This window comes from Cibotium barometz, chromosome 13 (genome assembly GCF_041138505.1).
Source record: "Cibotium barometz isolate CiBa-2024 chromosome 13, ASM4113850v1, whole genome shotgun sequence".
Classification (NCBI taxonomy): domain Eukaryota; kingdom Viridiplantae; phylum Streptophyta; class Polypodiopsida; order Cyatheales; family Cibotiaceae; genus Cibotium; species Cibotium barometz.
Window position 1 is genome coordinate 51,468,016 of NC_141058.1, and position 19,850 is coordinate 51,487,865.

Genomic DNA, 19,850 nt, shown 5'->3' on the forward strand with positions numbered 1-19,850 from the left:
AAAATAAATCCATGCATCATTCTACATATGGCAAACATATACATGACACATATATGCATTCGCAAACAATATGCTCCTCAAGATGCTCTACCCACTCCACAATAACAGTCTCAGGGTTGCTCGCAAGCCTTACACCCATGAATATCCCGCAGGACCCACGACTGAAGGTACAACATGAGCATATGAAAGCACTCAATGCATCTAAACTATACATCCACTAAGTACTTTCCACATATGTCCCTCTTGATGCTTTACACACTCTACTTATGGCCATCCCTCAGGAGCCACACTCAGTGATACACCATGAACATGGTAAAGTACCTGATGTATCATATCAACATACATGCATCTCATCCTGACACATCCAGAGTATTACCCAATGTATTCTCAAGGATACCAGGATCCAATGGCACCAGAATACCATAATACCTCAGAAAGTGTATAAATACATGCACAAATAGAGTTCAATCCATATATGAACCAAACCAACTCTAGGACTGCTCACAAGACTTATGCCCTCCATAGAGTCTCGAAGTGTTAGCTCAAGTTGCCGCAGCCTTTGAGCTTAACCAAACCATGCCATTCCAAAGGAGACCAACTCCACAAATAGCATCATCTCAAAATCCAATTGACCAATCCTGTGGTCAAGAACAGCCAGAACCATATGACAAAGATCAATGTCCCAATCTTCCTCAGTCATACCTTAGTTCCAAAGGCAAAAACCATCCATAGTTGTAGTTATAGTTCATGGTGCGGCCAATTGTGAACCATACCCAACTTTACCATCTCATGTGACTAGTACACAATATCATAGAAGTCCCATAAGCAGATGTACTGTCAGCCTCAGTACCTCGGGTGAATACAAAGATGTCACCAAGCGACTTCTAGATGAAAAACTGAGCTTGTCTATAACAAGGGAGCGGAGGTGCTACTCCCCCTCTTGAGCATCAGGCAATGCTCCAGACCCATGCTCTGCTAAACCTGAATGAGCCGTCGCAAGAGTCGGCTCCAACTCCAAGGCATGAAGGTAAAGCTGCAATACCTAAGGTGAATCTGCTAAGTCACCCTCCTCCATCCACTTCGCATCCATCGGTGAATAGTTCTTTAAACTTCACAAGATAGCGACGGGAAACTTTACCTTGTATCTTTCTTTCCTTATGTGCCAGTATCTGCTCGGGAATAAGAACCTCATCAAGTTCCTCCTCTTCCATCTGAGCCTCATCTGATACATCCACAAGCACCCAAAAACCTGCTTGCACTCCACCCAAGTGGTAAGCACAAGTCCCAATGAAGCATAGTAGATCACCACTGCTAAACATAGAAAGAAGCTGCCTTCCGAACCCATGAAGCCTCCGTGAAGATACCACTGATGACCAAGTGTCGAAAGCCATAGCCTTCAACCCATCTCTTGCACCATACCTCTTTAACTGCTTTGTTCCTGGCTGACTACTTCCTGTCCTTGGTGTCTTTTCTCTTGAGCTTCATCTTTAGCTTTTGCTCTTCACCTCATATAGGCAAAGACACACAATCCTGCACTACCTCCTGTACTTCCTTTTCACTTTCCTCATGTTGAAGCTTTTGATGTTACAACCTCGGGCTCGCCTCCTTGAGAAAGTCGACAATATCCCGACGATGGAACCATGAAACCTGCCTTCAGAAATCTGATGGGCGGTGGAACAAACACTCGCACACAAAACACTTCATCACCCATGAGAACCTGGAAAAGGAAAACAAACAGGGGAGCTAGAATGCTCCTGCAAACAGTACAAGGACACCGATTGGCCCCATAACACAATGGCGCCCCTTGCGGTATTTCTTTACTTGAACAAAATTTGAGTACACAGTACAACTTGTCGAATCCTTTACCAATAGGATCCCTTTCAGCTTTTCACCCAAGACTTTCCAAATAAGAACTCTTGTTACTACAGCAAAACATTCCTTAGAGAAGGCACACCTGTACGACACCAACTGATTGTCCACCTAACTGATAGCTAGCCTGGCTGCCCACCTATCTGATCGTTGGATGCTGGCACCCGTGCATATAGCACTCCTGATATCCATGCGCTGGCAATCAATCCATCGGGCGTCTAGAGCTCTTCACAGCCCACTAAACAGCGCCCAGCAGCAACCATCGGCAGCAGTAGTAGCATCATCCTGTGGTGGCGGCAGCAGCACTTGTAGCAGCGCCCATGTACAGTAGCAGCAACACCACCATACGTAGCAGCGCCTGGCGGTCAGCAGCACTCCTGGCGGCAGTAGTAGCAGCTGGCGGCGACGGCAGTTCCTGGCGGTGGCGACGATGGCAGTACCCGCCTGCAGCAGCACCTTAGCGCGACAGTAGCAGCAGCTCCTGTTGGCGGCAGCAACAACAGCAGTCGCATCGGCAGTGGCTGGCGTAGGAGTACTCGCCTGCAGTAGCGGCAGCTCCTAGCGTAGCAGTACCACATGGCGCCTGTAGCCGTACGTGCAGCAACTAGCGGATTCCCACAGGTGACTCCCACACGGCGATCTCCTCACACGGCGATCTCCTACCGATTCTGCCACCCCTCGCTCTTTTTAAAGAGGCAATGTGCTTTTCGTTAAAAACACCAAAAGCGAAGGTTAAATAAAACGCATGCTTTTCAAGATATGATGATAAGCCTTTAAATCGTCAAAGGTTTAAAAACCTTAGAACTTTAAAAATCTCTTTTGTCCCCTTTCACACTTGGGCTGGCCACACTTATGAGTTTCTTTTTCACATTCGGTTGATGCCTGTCACACTGTGCGTCCCATGCCCATGCCCACCTGCTTGTTGTCCAGAGGGAAAAACACAGGCTCGTAACACCCCTTCTCACCTCTCTCCACCTTGTTCCCTCCATTCGCACAACACCAAACGAAATTCTCGCTTCCTCCCACACTCCCACCCCCACCCCACCCCCACCCCCACCCCCGCACACGCTTTCCTCCCCCTCTCCTTCCCATCTGCTGCCTACCTCCCCTCCCATCCTGAGCAAACCTGCTGGCCGGTGCACCTCCCTCCATCTCCCGCCTCGCTCTGCTGCCTTACCTCCCCCAGCTCCCTCTAGCCCCCCTTCTTCGCCCCTCCTCTCCTCCACCCAGGCCCATCCTTCCGCCGCCCACCTCTTCCCCCTTTTTTCTGCTTCCACCACCTTCTCTACCCCCCCCACCCACCCATGGGTCCCCTTTAGCTCCACCCCTCAGGATGACTCCATGGCAGCCATTCCATCATCGCCATCTGAAGCCAACTTCAACTATCCTTTTTCAGATAAGGAGCTCCAGCTCTTGGCATCTTCAATGGCTTCTCTCAAAAGAGCACCTTGGTGTGGAAATTCGCCAGCAGCCAACCAGCTTCAGGCCAGATCCACCATCTCCTCCACGTCGCTCTCATTAGGTAGCCTGGTGGCATCACCGACATTCAATCCCTAGGCAGTAGGTACATCCGGATGGAGTTTAACTCCCCACCCTCCCCCAGGAAAAACACCCGCTTGCAGTGCACAGGTCCCAGGTTTAATTCGCACAGTGGAAACAAGGATTCTCTCGGATTTGAACCCATTGGCAGGCGCTAATGGCTTCCTGGTGATGGTATGCTTCGATGATCACCCCAAGTCTGAGGGTGCTTCCCCCGTCTCATGGGCCACCGGGTGCAGTACTCCTTCCGATGCCTCCCCAATGATGCCAGCTCTCTCGTGGAGACCCTTTCACCTACCTCCCTTTTTTCTCCTGTTCACAGTTCCACCATGGTTTGAGCTTCTCATAGTTGCAAGTCCACCCCTCAGGACAAGTCCATGGCAGCCGTTCCATCATCACCATCTGAGGCCAACTTCAACTGTCCTTTTTCGGATGCGGATCTCCAGCTCTTGGCATCTTAAATGGCTTCTCTAGAAGAGAGCACCTTGGCATCATGCAAAATTCATAGGCAGCAGCCAACCAGCAGATCCGCCATCTTCTCCACACGGCTCTCATTGGGGAGCCCCGTGGCATCGCAGACAATCAATTCCTAGGCAATGGATACATCCGGAATGGTGTTCGATATAAAGTTCAACAAAATGCAATGGACTTTGATCAAAGAGCAAAGAAATAATTCTACAACATGGGACTAGACATTTTAGGCAAGAGGATACAACAACACTCACTTATATGACCATGGATCTTATTTTGAGTGAGAGGGAATGTCACGATTGTGACTTAATCTCTTCAAGTACTCTTGATTAGTGTTTAATCATTGAAAGGACACCAGTGAAGGTGTCACACCCTACCACATGGGTCATCACCAAAGGACACATCTCTATGTCCAAAGGACATGACTATTAATTCAAGAGTCACATCCTTACACTAAGTGATGTGCCTCTTCATTTGTAACTCTTCGGGCTCTGTTTAAGAGAGTACCCTATCTCAATGTGAACTACAAAGCTTTCCGCTCTAAGTGCCTTTACTTTCAGTATCATGTCTCTAATAATGTCTAATAAATAACTAATAGACTAAGAAGTTCTCACATGGCATATTGATCCATCACCTTTCAATGTTGCAGATGACTCCTCTTCACATCTAGCAGAACATCCCCCTAGCTCAACTTCAGTGGAACCCGAGGAAGTGGTCTTGGTGAGCACTAAAGGCACCTGGCATACCTCAACCAGTACACTGCCATGCTGGGATGACATATTCTACTACTCCACGTACTAGACATCACTCTTGCTGCTTTCTGTTGATGGCAGTCCCCAGCTTCATCTTGGAATTCTAGCATCAGCTATGGGACAGTTTTTGGCTGTGGAAGATGACCCTCTTCTTGCGTCTCCTAGCTCATCACAGCCTCATAGTGGGCACCTCACTTGCCACCGCAGGATGCCCAGCTTTGTGTGGTTGAAGCGGTGAGCCTCTTACGACAAGATTGATTGTTACTAACAAAATTACCAAAAGTCATGGCCTTGTCTAAGGTGGCAAAAAATACCTCCGAGGAACTGTAGAAAAAAGGATGCAACATAGACAGTCTAAAAAGATGTTACATAGACAATCTCTGTTTTTAAAAAAAAAGCATGATCTTTTTGCCTTGATTGTGCCCTACTCATGGTAACTAAACAAGTGCATGTAATGTAAACACCAACAAAAGCTTCAAACTACCCATGGCAGCTAAGGCATAACCATAACCACATAGGCCCCAAACCTGCCTGCATGGGCAGGAGGAAGGGGGCCCCTAGAGGCTAGAAGGCAGGGAGTTGTCTGTATCAAGCCTTATTACCCCCAGCAGTATGTACCTTGCCAACAAGACATTACTAATCACATGTTCAACCCAAGATTATGTGTTTGAATGATCACCATCACATTAATACAAATGAAAGCATGTACCTTGAGTCATATATGTGTTTTTTTTAATGTGCATTGTAGCACGTGATTCAGCATTGTTCTTCAGTTTTTGGATGCTTTGACATCAATTTCCTTTTGAGCCTATCAACCCATTGTTCTTCGGGAACCTTGTCAGCCCATTCAGGCCGGAACCCGCCCAGAGAGATACTCTGCATGGCATTCTTGATGGCCTGGCATCGGTCAGGTGGAAGGGGGGCTGATCTGCGGGCATCGTCAGCTTCTTTGGCTGAGAGGAGTGCTGTGTCCTCTTCATGCTGCCTCTGCCTCTCATGATCTCCATCATCATCATCATCACCATCATCATCATCATCATCATGGCTACCCAAGAGATTTAGGTTATGTTGCACATGGGTGGCAGTTTCAGAGAGTTGCATTCCGGAAAACTGACCGTACACATGGATTTCTAAGCCGTTGATGTGTACGACATGCGCGCCATTGCCGGTTGCTGTCGGACTGTCCGTCTGTTGAGATGTTTCCGGCGTGCTGTACGTTATATCTGTCGATCTGCCATCGCCGCTGACGCTGCTGTCTGACGAATCTGAGAGATGATCGGCCGGCAACTGTGTGTATCCCGTAGGGACAAACTCTTCAACGAGCTCTTCTTCGCGATCTGCAAGCATAAATGAAATTACCACGTAGCCTCGCAACCTAATCAGAAATGGCCCGGGTTCTCGTTACCTGCTGCACTCGACAATGGCAGAGCCATCTCCCTCCTAATGTGTGTGAAGTATATGTATGTATGTGTATATATCTATATCCCCCTCCTCAAACCCCACCCCTCATAATAATAGTGCATAAAAAAGGTTAATGACAGTATCATTGTGGGGACCAACAAGAGTTCATTATAACTTGGCATCATGGAATGATTAGTCTGTTTATCATTTGTACAAACCCCCATTAATGATGAATTGCACGATCATCATCATGTCACCTTCCTGCATTGGGATTCGCATCTCACATATATGAACGATATTCCATTTTTAAAATAAAAATAAGTGGAGGGCTAGTTGTCTGCCTTCATTCACATTCCATTGATCGTATTTGGAGGGTAGTATGTTTTCCATCCCTTAAATCTATACTAAAAAGGAAGCAGAGCACTTTCACATGGAGATGTGTGGCATGCCTTCATTTCTTTGTTATTGATCCGTACGTAGCAACATGCAAATATGTCAAGACGTAGGTAGTTGATCTTTTGGTTAAAGTTGCCAATCAATGTTTGCATGTTTGATGTATTCGAATGAGTTTGGAGCAAATTTGGAAGAGTTTGGAGGGTAGATCACCAAGAGAATGGGAATTGAATGCTTGATAAGGTTATGAATTGAAATACGACTTTGCATGTGCAATGACTTCAGTGTAGAGAGGAGTATCTTGAGGTAGTATAAGTAGGTACAAGTTGTATGGTAGTTATTAGGCTTTATTAGTAGGTAAAATTTTATTTATCATTTAATAGTTTGAAATATGACTTTGCTTGTGCAATGACTTCAGTGTAGAAAGGAGTATATTGAGGTAGCATAAGTAGGATATACAAGTTGTATGGTAATTATTAGGCTTTATTAGTAGGTAAAATTTTATTTATCAATAGTTTGAAGCAAAGTAAATATAATAGTCTAAAGAGAGAGAGAGTCCTTGTAGTATGAGGTGAAGTGGCTTCCTTGGTGATAACTTCAAGGAGAAAGCTCAAAGGAGAGGAGCTAGCAACCACTTTGGCAAGCTTGGATGGCCTCGGTTTTTTTCTTTTTGTATCTTGTTTTCAATAATCATGAAAATCATTTAAAAAATGTAAAATTAAGCTGCATTAATAGCAAAATTGGATAATCATGCTGAGGAGACTTGATCTAGAACTTTTGGATAGGAAAAATTCCCATTTGCTATCGAACTTGTTTTTTCACGCTTGTGAAAATTGTTTCATGTCGCAAAAAAATTCTTGAAATCACATTGAGATTGTAGGGATTACCTTGTTAAGAACAATGAGTCCTTATTTAAAGAATCTTATTCTCTTATTCATACAAATTTGAGTTTTTCACGCTCGTGAAAAAATAAGTTCTTAGTTTTTCACGCCTATGAAATTCTCAAAAATGTTTAATTAAGGAAAGAACTCAAGCATAAAACATAATTGATCATCAAAGGATAAATTATAAATCAAAATAAACCTCTAGATCAAAATTCAAGCATACTTAGTTAAGATTTGGGAGAGTGATTGGTGACAATCTCACTCCATAAGATTAATGCATCTAGGAGAGTGATTGGTGAGACGATCTCACTCCATAAGATAGTGCATCTAACCACCCAAGATTCTCTTATTGTTGCCATATATATATAGGCAGTGATGTGTGTGAACACACTTAGGACCGTCGGGGCACTTTTTCCCTCTTTAGGAGGTTTTTTCCCCCGGCTTGTATATACGCCCATCCTTCTAAGGCTAACTGATCTTTTGTAAATTGACACAATCTAATACATTGTGTGTTGTGTGTATTCTTGCTTCTTCTTCTCCAAGCTTTGTGTGCTTTCATGCAACCCTAATTCCAACAATTAGTATCAGAGCAGGCATCGGCTCCCAATGCTACACCGCCAGCACCCTTCGACTCACGTTCTCTGATTGAGGTGAGCTTTCACGATCGCTTGCAAGTCCCTATACTCTGCAAATAAGCCCGTAAGGCTTGTTGTTCTCAGAAATCACATCTGAGGTCATTTCGGGCTCCGTTTTTGCATTGCAAGTTCTGCACAGGTGTTTTCGTCATTTTCTGCAGAAATTTTGACAGTGCAGTTTTCTGCAAAACAGGCATACGTATTCTATTGTGGACCGTGCTACATAGCACGAGTTGTTTTCTGTTCAGTCTTTGCTTCATTACAGGCAACTTTTGCATTAGTTTCAGTCAGTGGCCATGGCTGATAACAGCAATGATGTATTTCGCATGTTGTCTGCTGAAGACAAACATGTTGTCTGTTGGATGGAGACGACAACTACCCACTTTGGGCATACATGATGTAGCATGTTTTGGTTGCAAAAGGAGTGTGGAACATTGCGCAGGGTATGGATGTATGTCCAGGTTCTGTGGATGTAAGATCTGTTGAGGATGTTGCAGGTTCTAGCAGCTCTACTGTTGCTGTTGTTTTACCCACTGCTGAACAAGCTCGTTGGGATGGTAAAGATGCCCAGGCTCATGCCTTGATTGCACTTTCTGTCAAACGAAACATCACCCCACATATTCGTTCAGCTAAAACAGCAAAACAGGCTTGGGATATTCTAGCTGGTTTGTATGCAGATCGTAATGAGGTAAAAATCTCTTACCTGCGTAAAGAGCTAGAATTGAAGATTATGCAGGAAGATGATGACATGAATGTTTTTCTTGCTGAGATTAAAGATCTCAAAGAACAGTTGATTTCTACAGGTGAGATTATTCCTGATCATTCTCTTGTGCAGACTGTTCTTGATGCTTTACCTGAGACATATCAGACTTTTGCTTCCACGTGGAGACTTCTTACTGAGGACAGACCTGATACTGTCAAGTATGATACTTTAGTCAACAAGCTCTTGCAAGAAGCGCAGTCCAGGCAAAACAGGGCCAGGCAGCGTGCAGTTGATCAAGCATTTATTGCTGCGCCCAGCGCAGAGAAGAAGTGGTAAGGCAGTCCCTTCCACTGTTTCTTCTCCTATTAGTAGGTCTGCAACTTCTTCTCCTTCCACAGGTAGCAACAATAAGTCTGAGAAGGCTCTTGATAAAGGCAAGAAAAAGACCAGGTGCAACTATTGTAAGGCAAAAGGAGCATGAATTGTCCCTAATACTTAAACTTGATCCTATTCCAAATCCTCCAAGATTTATTTAAGGCCTTTAAAAGAATCAACAGATTCAAGCCCAACTTTAAAAGAATCAATAGATTCAAGCCCAACTTTATCCATGTTGTGAACATAATCTCATGACCCTTAAACTACGGGAGTTAGTAGATCAACTTGCATTATAAGCTCATCCTCCTGAGTGGAACATGAAGATGCCATGTATGGGGTACTTTGAACATAAAATGTACATGCAAACTAACCCCCTTAACTTCAAGTTCTTTGTGATTGAGTTTGTATTAGCAGACTTAGTAATGGTACAGGAATGGATTATTGCTACCAATGTAAAACCTCTTCATTAGCAATGCAATCACGTTGAAGGTCCACAACATACAGATGTTGACACCATTTTGTGATGGAGAGAATCCAACACTGAAGGGTTTGTATAATGCTACTACACGTAAAAGTTCCTACACAAAAAGTCTTCTCAACCTGAAAACCTACCTTCTCCATTAAAGGCCCTTCCCAACAAGACCTCTATTCTTTCAACTTTATCCTCACCATCAAAAGAACATGATTCCACCTCTAACTTCACAACCTTACAGTCGATAGGCCAGTCTGGAACATGTCCCTGCTTATACCTTTGTTGGCACTAACATCATAGCTTGAACCTTACTCTGGCAAATGAAACCCTCTGTAACCTTCAATATCAATAGACCTTCTACTCGAGAGAATAGCCTCTTTGATGACAATAAATAGCTACCTTCTACATCGATTGTACCTTATGAAGAAGCCTATGCTCTAAGAGCCCCTCTTTGACCAACCTCAGCAAACCATGATTTACATCACAAAAACCTCGTCATCAATAGCCTCTCTTAAAAACAAGCCTAAATCATCAATGAGATGACACTAACAACACCAAAGCTCATCACTACAGCAACAACTGACAAAAGGAAAATCCATCCAAGCGACCTTGCCATCGACAATAGCCCCTCTCATGAAGACCCAAGCCTACTACCCAAGTCAAAAAATATCTCTGCTCCTTTGCAAGCTAATGCTAAAAAAGGTACCAATGCTTCAGTTCCACAAAAGGGGACACTCATTTGCCATATGGTTTTCACTGCACCATATAGCATCACATTTGGGATGAAATTTAGGACTGACACCACCTACCTTGAATTACTCTTGCATCATGGTCACACCAGCTCCTTTACCTTGCCTTAGTCATTGCATCTTATGGCCCCATCTTCTCACATTAAGTGTGCTTTTGGCTACTTGACCTTGATAATAATGAAGAGACTTCAACATTTGTACTAGATTCATTCCTCACCATCCAACCAATCTTCCACTTGGGGGAAACTAGTTGGAAACACTCATCTAGTGTTTTTGATACTCATACTTCTTCCATCCTCTTTGCACTTCTCCATGGACCCTTCAATTGAGACCAACTATGAAGTATTTCTTGAGGCCTTGGTCGATTGGTCTTTCATCCTTTAGGGGATGTGAGCAATGAGACTTTGTAACTTTGTGGTGTAGTCTCTTACTTTGTCCCTTTTTTTTTGCTTGAGTTCTTACAATTTGAAATGAGAAAACGTGAAACTGGGAAGCACGTGCCACCAAAATACAGAAAGTGAAGAGAAAATCACCAGATTGGGTCCCAACTGCCCCTAAAGCGTGTGCCAAAAGCATCCTTAAGTATTTTTATAGTATTTTATTCTATCAAAAATAGATTACATGGCTATTTTAGCCCAAGCTTGCTCTACAAGCTTTCTTTTTACAAAAAATTGGATAATAAAATATTTCAAAATCCTCACTCCCGTGACAATCCTCCCGGTATAGGAGACAACCTTCCTCGGTTGTCACTATCAACACACATGAGTGATCAAACACATTAATCATTTCCCACATTGGATTCACTCACAATGTCATTACATGTTTACGTGGATTCACTGCAACATTGGATTCACTCACAACAATTGTTTGGATTCACTCCCAATGTCCTTAAACGCGTCGCACATGTCTTAGAGTTGATCAGATTCACTCACAATAAAACTTACAGAACCTTTACATGCGTCACACATGTCTCAGAGTTGATTGAATTCACTCACAATCAAACTCCTACATTAGATTCACTCATCACAATACTTTCTACGCGTTACACGTATTCACATAGCATACCACACGTCTCACACGTGTCACAGTTGGTTGGATTCACTCACAACCAACTAGGGTCACCCTCTAAAGAATTAAATTCACTCTCGATTCTTATACCACATTGGGTTACCGTTATCAAGTATTAATTCAGAAGAGTTGATCGGATTCACTCACAATCAAACTCACACATTCCTTACATGTATCACACATGTCACAGTTGATTGGATTCACTCACAACACCAATACTCAGTTTGTGATAAATTATCTGTCACACATAAATATCACTAAGTATTCATCATAGACATATAAAAGAGACATTGTATTAAGGATTTCCATGTGTAATAAATTCTTGTGTCCCATACCACAAAAAGTTATCCCACATAAATCTAGAGATAAGTATGCATTGGAATACTTCACACATGATTAATCTCGTGTCCCATACCACAAGACTAATTCATAGTAAAAAATTCATAAAGTATAGTTCAAGATGGAACAGCCAGTTCCTCCGAGAAGTCCTACTTTTGATGTATAAGAACTCTCCTTGAAATTTACAAAAAGTATTAAATAAATTTATTATAAAGATAAACAAATGAATATGTTACCCTAAGAGTCAGAGAATTTGACAATCAAAAGGGCAGCTCAAGAAGAAGATGATAAGGGGGTAAGGGCCAAGAGAACCTGCTCTGATACCAATTATTGGAGTACAGAAAGTAGCAACAACACAGATGCAGTGAGCTACGAGAGATAGAGAGAGGCACAACACTCAAAGCAGATTGATGAGAATGAGTGAGGTGTAAGTGAAGTGACATGATAAGGTCACTTACACAAACTCATAAGAGTTCGTACTACATATGCTTGAGGGGAAAAACCTCCCAAAGAGGGAAAAAATACCCTGGCCCATTATTAGCCTACATCACATAAGCATATAACTGGATATACAAGTTAAACAAAGGGCTCAAACTCCATATTTTTTGCTAGCAGTCATGGTTAGTTTTGCAAGTGGTTGAGCTAGGATACAAGAGAGTAAAAGAATATCTTTTTGTGAGTTGAGCAATGTTATAGGGTAGAATGGCATGATAGGTACTTAACCCATTCTTTTTTCCTAGTTGTCTCACCCACTGAAATGTATATGCATATGGGGTTTTTTAGTTTAAATTGAAAAAAAAATACAAAAGAAATATTTACCATGTGAAAATTTACAGGAGTGTATCTAGATTATAAAGATTATAGGCAGGATGTTTTTAAAAACCCCTTGAACACACATTCTGGTTATTTAAAAATATGTAAGAGTTCAATGGAATGGATTTTCTTTTCTTATGGAGTTATAGAGCATGTATATACATATGGGGTTTTTCAATTTAAAACTGTAAAAATATAGAAAAGGAAAGTTTTATCATCTAAAAATTTACAAGAGTGTATCTAGATTATAAACATTCTAGGTAGAACGTATTTTAAAACCCCTTGAATGCACATGCTATATAAAGTTTCTACATAGATAACTCCCCAACAAACACACACTTTTAAAAGTCTCCATATCAATAACACAAAAAGCCCTTCCCATAGGTTTTTGCATTGGTTGGATATATACATTATGTCCCCCCCCACACACACACACACATTGAGAGCAAGGGAGATAAGCACAAGAGGAGATTTAAAAATAGGAAAGATAGCAAATGAGTTCAATCTAAGGGATTTTGTTTTCTTATGGATTTATAAAACATGTATATACATATGGGGCTTTTAAATTTAAATTCAAAAATATAGAAAAGAAAACTTTTATCATCTAAAAATTTACAAGAGTATATCTAGATTAGAAATATTATCAATAGGCTGTTTTTTAAAAACCCCTTGAATGTACATGCTATATAAAGTTTCTACATAGATAACTCTCCAAATTGCAGACAATGAATAATAATTCACAATTATTGTTATAGGTAGGGTGATTTTTAAATACCCCTTGAATGCATATGCTATGTAAAGTTTCACATAGATAACTCCCCAAACATATATATGCACACAATGAATAATACTTCGCACTTATTGTTATAGTCAAATTGTTATAGATAGGGTGTTTTTTAGATACCCCTTGAATGCACATGCTATATAAAGTTTCTACATAGATAACTCCCTAAACACATACTCACACAGTGAATAAGAAAGTTTCTATATAGATAACACCCCAAATGCTCACAAAATGAATAATACTATGCACTTATCATTATAGTAAATTAAGAGAGAAAGTAATGAAAAACATGCTTATTTACTATGTGAAACGTCTTTAAGTTACCCCCCTCCCTCTCTCTCTCTCTCTCCACCCCACCCCTTGAATGCACATGTGATAAAAAGTTTCTACAGAGGTAACTCCCCAAATACACACATTTTAAAAGTCTCCATATCAATAACACAAAAAACCTTTTTGCTATTATTTCCCCAAACACACACACACACACACACACACACACACACACCTCAAGCAAGGGAGAGGAGCACAACACACACACACACACACCTCAAGCAAGGGAGAGGAGCACAACATGTCATTTAAAAATATGTAAGATAGCAGATGAGTTCAATGGAAGGGATTTTGTTTTCTTATGGATTCAATATACTCATGTGGACAAGCCAAGTCATGTATAATTATAAATGAAAACCATACATTTTATATGACTAGCTTAAAAAAGAAAGAAATCTTTTAACCTACAAGTTATATCTCATAATAGTTTTGAGTCAAGAAGTTATGAGAAGTGCCTAAATTGCATGGTTAAAAAAACATTTTAAACCTCAAGAGGTCATGTGAGTCATGATTGCTTATCTCATTACTCCATTCAACATTACAAAAAACCTTGCCCATAGGTTTTTACACTAGTTGGATATATAAATTACATTACCTCTCCAAAAAGCGTGCGTGCATGCACACACACACACACACCCCGATTGAGCAAGGGAGAGGAGCAGAGGAGGTAATTTAAAAATATGTGAGATAGCAGATGAGTTCAATGGAAGTGATTTTGTTTTCTTACAATTTTATAGAGCATGCATATACATATGGGGTTTTAAAATTTAAAATTAAAAAAAATGTACAAAAGGAACATTTATCATTTAAAAAATGTACAAAAGGAACATTTATCATTTAAAAATTTAAAGGAGTCTATATAGATCATAGGTAGGATGTTTTTTGAGAACCCCATTGAACGCACATGCTATATAAAATTTCTATAGAGATCACTCTCCAAACACACATGTTTTGAAATTCTCCATATCAACAACACAAAAAACCTTGCCCATAAGTTTTTTCATTGGTCAAATATATAGATTACATTCCCACACACACACACACACGCGCGCGCGCGCGCCCGCGTGCGCGCACACACACACCCCCCTTGAGCAAGGGACATGAGCACAAGAGCCCGTTTCAAAATATGTCAGATAGTAGATGTGTTTAATGAAATTTATACAACATGTATATACATATGGCTTTTTAAATTTAAAATTAAAACAATATAGAAAAGGACACTTTTCTATATTGTTTTAATTAAAACAATATAGAAAAGGACACTTTTATCATTTGAAAATTTAAAAGAGTGTATCTACATTATAAAGATTATAAGTAAAATGTTTTTTAAAACTCCTTGAACACACATGCTATATAAAGTTTCTACAGAGATAACTCTCTAGCCACACATGTTTTAAAAGTCTCCATATCAACAACACAAAAAACCTTGTTAATAGGTTGTTGCACTGGTCGAATTATACATTACATCCCCAAACACACACACACACACACACACGCACGCACGCACACGCACACACACACACACGCACACGTACACACACACACACACACATTCTGAGTTCTTCTTACCCTAACCAACTTAGGTTTTTTTGAGTTAAACACCTAAGTATTTGAAATTTTACGACTTTACTGTGAATATATTTTGTTGGTTCACTACATATATCCATTTGATGTTGTGAGATGTGGGTCATTTGAAAATGCATGAGATACATTTGATGCACTTCAAATATATTGGAATATGTTGGAATTTATGATCAATGTCATGGTCTAAGGTTAAAGCACTCAATAAAATGTAAAAGGACCATGTAATGTGAAGAGAATCTAGGTGAATGTAAGGGTCAAACCCCACTTGAAGTAGGCAAGTTTTAGAAGATTTCATGGAGGCTATATTCTAGGGAGCCATGTGGGGGGAGATGGCCTTGGATGCCTTTGATAATATGTAAGCAGTGATGTCACATGGTAGTCTCTACACTCTTTGGGGTAGTGATCTTTATGAATCCCATATTATGGAATTGGTTTTGACTGTAACTTCGTTATAGCATCTGCATATTGTAGATACTTCAGTCATTTTATAATCTTTGCACTCTTTGGGATAGTGATCTTTCTGAATCCCATATGATGGAATTTGTTTTGACTGTAACTCCGTTGTGGCATCTACATGCTGTAGATACTTGTGTCATATTAACTCAGAGACGCTGGGGCTTTCCCCAAATCAAATATTTATTCTAAAAAACTTGCATGCATAAACTCTGTTTATCTCTTTAATTTGTGCGATTATCTAACCCAGAAATTCGCACATGCATTTTGATAGAAGGTATTTCATTTCCGCCTCTAGAAATGCTTATGAATATTTGTTGACTAATTATTTTGATGTTGTGCTATTCTGAATATGGATTGGTAAAGCTCAGATTTCGAATAACCCACAACACTGCAGATCATGGGGGTTATACTACACTGTGTGTTGCACTACGATTAATGAGATTTTAGGGGCTTTTTGCTCTTTTTTTTTGAAATTGATGTTAGCCTAGAAAGATGATGGTGTGGCTATTAGAACGCTTGTTCTATGTTAATCGCAAATCTGGCATGTAGTCTTGAATTATGCTTAAGATTGACCTCTAATATGGTCGAGAGATATATATATATATATTGCGAAACTTTGCATTTTGAGGGCTTTTTGGTTTATAGACTCTTGTGGGGCTATTGCAGAGATCAATGTATATACGACTTACTCTTGGATTAATAGACTAAATCACTTATAAATGTTACACTGTACTCAATAGTTATGGGTATAGTTGCTTAGGGTAGTAATAGGGATGACTTTCGATCAGGCACTCTGAATTATTTTGTATTTTTAGAATACATTCCTTTTTGGTGGGATATACATCTCGCCTTCTAGAATTGGTTGATTGGATATACTATTTGTTGGGGTCTACTTAGTGGTGCATTTGTATCTACCATTTGAGTTTGGATACATGTTAGGTATTTGAATGCTTATGGTTCACTTCCCTTTTTCTGTTTTTTTTAACTACGTATTTGGGCTTTGCATTCTAAGGCCATATATAGTAACTCACTTATCTCTTACTTCTGTGGTTGATGGTAGCTGGCTAGATATGCTGACATGTGGATGCCTAGCAATAGAATAGAGGACTAGTTTGATTAGTATGGGCATGGACACATAAGCCCCATTTTTCTATCCACTATGTGGATGACTATGCATTACATTTCTTGTGCTTGATTACATGATAAGTTCACGGGTTATCTATCCGAAATTTGGGAATTGACTCTTGTTGACTACAAAGGGACTAATGAACCCAACCTTAGCTTAAACATTAGGATCTTTGAGTGACATCTATAACATGTGGTAGGTACTATGACACCTGTAATACACACATAGGCTAACTATTTGTTTGTTTGTGTTGGATGGATACAGGTAACAGGTTCTACCTTCTCAAATGTCTGTAGCTTAAGCTTTAAGACACATGGTTTATGATTTGAGACAACAGTCTCCCGTATTGATGACATGATTATTATATACAATACCTTTGTTATGTAATCATGTTTAACCCTTCATTTATCAAGACTATCTAGGCTCTCGAATTTTTGCTCGATTGTGGATATATTATTAGTATAAATCCAAAACACACACACTAGCTGCAGTGTATACCTTTTTTCACAAAAAGGATATACAAAACCCCTAGCTTGAGATTTTTGACCTAGGAGTTTAGCTTCCCCCTCACTATCATAATGCTCTAGGGCCAATAGTTTTTAAGCAGGTGGCTTGACACCTTAGTTGAGATTATGGCTCACAGCATTAATGCTTAGCTTGCTGGTTGAAGGAAGTCTTAGTCTCATTCCATTTCCACTTCAATCATTGATGGATGTTTTTGTTATAGATTCTACCACTTCTCAGAGGGGTTGAAATACCCTTGGAACATGCTCCTTCAAAAGCATGTCAATATGTTCTTTCTTGCATAAAGGATGAAGAATCTCAGAACAAAATTCTATCCTCCATTAATATTGAGGCATTCCCATTAGGGTCTATCTTGCAGTTTCTTTCGTTCAACGATTGGAGGGTCTGGGTTTTGGCAAACTAGACAAGAATAAGGAGGAAGGTAACCAGACCATCTCAGACCTACTTTCATAGTTTCCTATACTTACAAAGGCCTACCACTCGGATTTCATAGCTTTTGCTGCGGGCGGGTGTTGACATTTCCAAATTTCTAAGAAAGCAGTGTGCGTTGGAGCCTTCCTTTCTTGCAACTCCTTCCACTCATAATGTTCCCTTGATAGGCAACATTTTTAGTAGGGATCCTGTTGCTCTGAAAGCTATCAAATCATTCCAGATAGACATGTCCACCATGTCTGATTCCTGGTTACTAGAACTGGTCCTGAAAGTATATAAAGTCTATCCATTCCTACCTATTTGTTAGGTAGAAGTAAAAGCAACTGGGGTTTTACATCATCTTTGGACTTTAGAAAATAAAGGGTTTCTTGCGCCTATCCAAGTATAGAAGCCTAGATTTACCTTGCTAATCTACCAGTGCCCATCCTCAAAGAATGCAAAACCACTCTATCAAAGGAGTTCAATACAAGGAACGAGGAGAGCTACTAAAATCGCCATTTTGTATGAGCTTCTTGGACCCTTCTAAATTTCATTACCTGTGGGCATCTATGGCAGGACAAAATGTATTATGACCTTCACCAAAGCCAATGCAGAATATTACTCAGAAACTATCTAGAATATTTATAGACCCTATCTAAAGTGTGCTTGTAAATTTCTTGATCCTAATGCTCCTTGTGACTCTAGTATCGTCTAGTTTGACCATGGCATTTGGTTTTTTCTAAATCACTTGGAAGATTTATTTCCAGATAACCCAGTAGTCTTCCATCTTTCTCTTCTATGTTCTTGGCTAGGTGGACAAGCTAGGAATTTGGTCTTGGTACCACAGGTTGCCTTTTTTACAGTTTAGACAGATTATGTTGGATGTACTCATTGAATTAAAAGATACAAAGCCAGGTACCATACTCACTAGCTATGGACAACTGAAAGGTATTAAGCTTATAAATTCTCTACCGAACCCTTGTATTGATATTGAACCCTCTTCCTCCCCATATCAAGAAAGAAACCTATCACATCTTTTGGAACTGCTAGTACTTTAACTTCCATTCTCTCTTAGAGGACGTGGGCATGGTTTCCTTGTTTGTAATCTACATGACTTGTAATTCTTGATTTCATGATTAACAAATTTTAAAAAGTCCCACTGGGAGAAGGATGCTTTGTACCAAGGATGATGTATAAAAAGATAACTTCTTTCATTGCCTATTTGTTAATAAACTAGCCTTTGATTTGGTTTTAGGAAATCATGATGCTTTACAAAATGTTAAAATTGGATGGAAGTATACTGCATGTTTAAAGAAAATAATTTGCAGATAGGATTTTTTACGTGAAGAAAGGACTTCTTTGGTCAAATATACAAGTGAATAGGGTGTGTGCGGGAACAAGCCCTTAGCAAGAGGCTGTAAAAGAGAATTTGTAAATGAGTGAGAAGCTGTGAAAAGGTGAGATGTATCTACTAGGAGAGAATAAAGGGTAGCATGAGAAGATTTAGGAGGTGTGGAGATATTTCGGGAAGAGGTGGAGAGATCAAGCAAAAGAGGTGGAGTGAATCAAGGAGAGATCAGTGGGATTAGATGCTTGGATGTAAACTCTATAAATTGAGGCATTGGACTAATGAGAATTTGCTGGTTTTTTATTATCCATGCCTACATTAAGCTATCAGTTAATTGCTCACTAATCTCGTCTAATCTCTTTTTTAATGATGTTGATTCTAGCATTTGATCTACCATAGCTCATCACATCGCTGCAAATTGCATTGGCCTAATGAGAATTTGTTGGTTTTTTATTATCCATGCCTACATTAAGCTATCAGTTAATTGCTCACTAATCTCATCTTAATCATCGTCTAATCTCTTTTTTAATAGTGTTGATTCTAGCATTTGATCCACCATAGCTCATCACATTGCTGCAAATTTAACATAGTATCAGAGCCTAGCCTAGAATCCATCAAATTTATGAGCCCGTTAACTTGTTAATCACCTAGCTAATCAAGATTAGTAGATAATCAAGTTTTTTAAACCTCTTTTTCAATTAGCCTATGTACCCCCAGCTGGTGGAGGAGCTCTCTCTCCCTTCACACATAAAATTGGTCCAAACCCTTTTAGCCAAGCATAGCCATACCCCTCATGCTCCAGCCCATCAACACAAATCGTCAA

The 19,850-nt window shown here is 40.3% G+C and overlaps 1 protein-coding gene across 1 annotated transcript; it reads right to left on the reverse strand.

Moving 5' to 3' along the window:
• Positions 1-5,014: 5,014 nt before the first annotated feature.
• On the reverse strand, positions 5,015-6,134 carry LOC147632803 (uncharacterized). The gene is made up of 2 exons (XM_086807682.1): positions 6,037-6,134; positions 5,015-5,968 (listed from the first exon to the last, which is right to left on the reverse strand). The coding sequence occupies exons 1-2, from the start codon at positions 6,062-6,064 to the stop codon at positions 5,388-5,390; spliced, it is 609 nt and encodes a 202-aa protein (XP_086663808.1). The 5' UTR covers positions 6,065-6,134; the 3' UTR covers positions 5,015-5,387.
• Positions 6,135-19,850: the final 13,716 nt, after the last annotated feature.

Bases quoted from the DNA above. Each gene is read 5' to 3' on its own strand.
- LOC147632803 (XM_086807682.1), bottom strand. From the start codon at position 6,064: ATGGCTCTGCCATTGTCGAGTGCAGCAG. The intron at 5,969-6,036 runs GTAACGAGAACC...TTATGCTTGCAG, and splicing joins GCCATTGTCGAGTGCAGCAG to ATCGCGAAGAAGAGCTCGTT.